This window comes from Fukomys damarensis, unplaced genomic scaffold, assembly GCF_012274545.1.
Source record: "Fukomys damarensis isolate Sample0158 unplaced genomic scaffold, DMR_v1.0_HiC HiC_scaffold_8, whole genome shotgun sequence".
NCBI classification, from domain to species: domain Eukaryota; kingdom Metazoa; phylum Chordata; class Mammalia; order Rodentia; family Bathyergidae; genus Fukomys; species Fukomys damarensis.
In genome coordinates, this window is record NW_022900920.1 from 31,214,117 (window position 1) to 31,218,103 (window position 3,987).

At 54.1% G+C, this 3,987-nt stretch overlaps 1 protein-coding gene across 1 annotated transcript in view; it reads left to right on the top strand.

Moving 5' to 3' along the window:
- Positions 1–2,908, top strand: part of Sh3pxd2a (SH3 and PX domains 2A) — a 132,780-nt gene extending 129,872 nt beyond the window's left edge. The window contains exon 19 of the mRNA XM_033761246.1: positions 2–2,908. Within this exon, the coding sequence (XP_033617137.1) occupies positions 2–286 (285 nt within the window). The 3' untranslated portion in view covers positions 287–2,908. The remainder of the gene's footprint in view (position 1) is intronic.
- Positions 2,909–3,987: the final 1,079 nt, after the last annotated feature.

A 3,987-nucleotide genomic window follows, 5' to 3' on the forward strand; every position in this document is an offset into this window, starting at 1 on the left:
CGGTCCCGACTCGCCCCCGCCGCCCAGCCAGCGCAACTGCGTCCCCGTGTCCCCCGTGCGCCCCAAGCCCATCGAGAAGTCCCAGTTCATCCACAATAACCTCAGAGACCTGTACGTCTCCATCGCAGACTACGAGGGCGACGACGAGACGGCCGGCTTCCAGGAGGGGGTGTCCATGGAGGTGCTGGAGAAGAACCCCAACGGCTGGTGGTACTGCCAAATCCTGGATGAGGTGAAGCCCTTCAAAGGCTGGGTGCCCTCCAACTACCTTGAGAAGAAGAACTAGCAGAGGGCGTGGGGTCCTTCCAGCCACTGTGCACCACTGCACGCCGCTGGATGACCAGTGAGTGACGTGGACGAAGGGGGAAGGACGGCCGGGGAGGAAACCCTGCAGGAGGTGAGCCCTCCCTCTCCAGTCCAGCGGGAAAGGGAAGGCAGGGGAGACCTGGGCCTGGGACCCACACGTGCCCCGTGCCACTGCCCACGGTCTGCACCCCTCGGGACAGGCCATGCAGGAAGCCCCAGTCGTGCCTTCACCACAAACCTGGAGAAGATGTGGTTGTAGCTGCCCTGCCTGGCTCCTCCGGGGCTGGCATCTTGCTCTGAGGTAGCCCTCGTATTGTCCTGACCTCTATTTATGAATCGTTCAAGTTTCCCAGGGTGGCACTGCCTCGGTGGTGGGTGCATAGGAAGACACTGCTGGCCCTGGGGCTTGGAGCTGTCTCCAGGCCAGACCACTGTCAGTGTCTTGTAGTTAAGAAAAAGGGGCTCCAGAGTGCCGAGAGGGCTGTCCATATGTCCCTGCTCTGGCTTGAGAAGAAGCCTGCCCTCTGGGCACTGGAGGAGCATTCCGGCTGGGCTCTGTAATCGGCAGACTGTTGGTATTTCTCAGCTGGTGGTTCCTTTGCATGTTTCCCGAGAGAATCATTCACTTGGGGGCTTAAATGTCAGGCCTTTGGTTCCACCCTTACTTTCGGGTTGTTTTTGGTCCGAGGCCGCCAGCCTTACAAGGGATGGCGGTAGTGGGCCGGCTTTCTGTTGTACTCTGTGGGAGGGTTCTGTTTGGGTTCTGGTTTTCTGGTCGTTTCGCTTGGTTTCCACTGTGTGGACAGTGCCGGGTTTGGCACTCAAGAGGGACAGGGTCTGGGTAAGCCCAGGCCCCAGACTCAGCGATAAAAACCTTCCTGCCCAGCCTCCTGGGCAAGAAGGATAAAAACTTCCGGGAGGGAGGACTGAGAGCCAGACATCAGAGAGGCAGCTGCCAGGCGCAGGTGCCCCATTCTGTGTACATTCTCCCTCTCGGAGGGCTACAGGCCTCACACAGCAACTGTGGAGAAGCGGCCACTGCCCAGCCTGGGCAGAGGGATCGGAAGGAACACCTCCAACCTCCCCCTTCACCCTGCTCACAGCGGCACAGAGAAGATGGAGCCCTGTGCCAGGCACTGGCGTGGTCTTCCCTTGGGGCAGCGCCCCAGTGGGGACAGCAGCAGAGGATGGAGTCCCGTTTGTCCTCTGTCAGCGCCACATTGTTTTTCCACTGTTGACATTTCAGAGGGGACCCTCCAAAAAAAAGCTGTGGCTTCCCCAGGACTCCCCACTGATGGGACTGGATTTCCGCACGTGCCTTTGTTTGGGACAGAGCAGGCCTGGTGGCAGGGCCAGAGCTGCCAGAGCAGCTGGGCAGGGCCGCTTGCTCCTCCCTCCCGAGCAGCGTCTGAGCCCTGATCCCAGGGGCCCTGCCTGGCACCCCGGCCGGCAGACTGCTCACACCCTTTCCTGGGTTGGGGTGAAGTGGTTTTGTTCCTTTGGTTTTGTTCATAAGTTTAAAATTGAAATTAGTTATTTTTTTTTCTGCTGGACAGTATTAAATAGAGCAGGATGTTGAGTTAATCTGCTAGATTGCAGTACTAATGGTAGTGGTTTAGTGTCTTCATATTGATATTATTTGTTCTTATTTGAACAATAATGATAAAGAAGTGGTTCATTATTTTTTAATTAATGCACTTTAAATAAGATGGAATGAAAAGAAGCCCAGAGAGCAAAGTGCATTACTTAAAGATGCAGTATATACTTTTCTCATTTTTAAACAGCACATATTTATTAAAAGAAAAAAAAGTAATTTATGATTATTTAAAATAAAATTTAAAAGTAGAGTGACTGTCGGGTTAAGGACCTTCCACGTAGCTGTCTTCCAGGGGAGGGCCCACGGTCTCACTCCACAGCTGCCTGCACTGAGCCATCCGGTCACTCGCCGGGGACAGGCAGGGGCTCAGGCAGAGCATCTCAGCAGGGCCGCCCTTCCCACCCCTCCAGCTGCACTGCCTCAGGCTCTCTGCCCCTGGGGCCCTCTCTCCCAGATTCCCAGTGCTCTGAAAGGGCAGGGTCACAGAAGCAGGACTGGCAGGGACCAGGGAGGTCACTCCATGCTGTCTCTCTCTGTTCCTTCAGCCCAAGGCCAGGAAACGACTTTCCCCAAATCACACAGCCAGTTCACAGCAGACTTCCCACTGGTTAATCCTGTGCTCCTTCCCCGCCCGGTACACTTATCATGTGGGCATCGTGTTTACATTGTGACCTCCGGCCCAGGTGGCTGGGAGCTGCTCAGGCATCAGGGAGAGTGGAGAATGCTGCCACCTGGTGACATCTGTCGATCTGGGCAGTGGCCAGGGCTCACCCTGCCTCAGCCTCTGCACCGCAGCCTCCCCTCCAGCCCCACTCAGCACAGCACACACCTGCAAACCCAAAGAATATTCATACTTGAAACAAGAAGGTGCATGCCGGTCAACCCAGGGCGAGAGGGCCTTTCCCTAAGAGCTGCTGAGGTGCTCTGTGACTGGGGGCGGGGAGGGGCGGGCTGCTGGCAGTAGTGGAGCAGAAAGGCCTGGGCTCTGACCCATCTGGAGGAAAACCAGATCGGACTCAAAGGAAAAAAGAACAAAATCTCAGCAGTGTCCAAACCTAGTTTTCCATTAGTTGCGATTGAAAATGTGAAATGACATCGTATTGCTGTATACTGCAACTTTAATCCTAATGAGCCCTTCTGAGGTCATTATTGAGGTTTATATAATGCCCGAAGATACAACATGTGGTGCTTTGTTCTTCTTTGTTTAAAGACCTTTTTCTTTTATGACAAGGGAAAAAATGATCTGCATCTCTCTCCCACTGTGGCCCTCTGTCCCAGCAGGCCTGGTGGCGTTGCCTGGTCCCCCTTCCCACTAGGACAGTGAGGAGGGGCAGGAAGGGCACCGGGCAGCAGGTGTACCCAGCCTGTCCATCCCAGCCTGGTCCCAGAGGCTCCTCTTCATTCTCCACCTGACGAAGGCATTATATAGAATCATCGTAATCACTTGCAGGTGTTAGAGCAGCGTATTCTACTGGCATTTGTACCCATCGCTTTCCTCAGTAAGGCATGTTACTACTTTCATCCTCTAAGGAGAAAGGACAAGGGGATTTTGGCCAAGCATTATCTTCATATTACTAGTACTTGCAGATTAGGTGTAGAGCTATTTAAGTTTAGTCCTTGGTTTGGTAGTTTGTTTTCAAGGGGCAAAAAAAAAAGATGAAACAGCCCCCACTTTTCCTGTTTTGTATTTAACTAATATATTATTTCTTTAAGGTTACTCACTTCCCCAACCCTCTCCAAATGCTTTGCATTCTCAATCGAAAATGAAAACAATCTGAGAGCCAGGAAAAGTGCAATATTACCAGAGGGATGCCAGGGCCGATTGGGTGCGGAGGAGGCAGACCCCATGGCCCGTCTGCAGAGCGGAGAGTGGCTGGGGATCAGAACTGTGGAACAGATGGAGGGGTCTGTGGGGCTCAGTTTCAGCCTCTTCCCCTCTCCTCCTTCCCTGGGTGAGATGGTGGCGTCCCCACCAGAGGGCAGCCCCTTTGTCCACCCAGAAGAGGGAGTCAGGGAAGGGACTGTGACCCCCCCGAGTGGAGTGCGGCCATCTGGAGATCGGCTCTTGTTTTCATTTCTGTTGT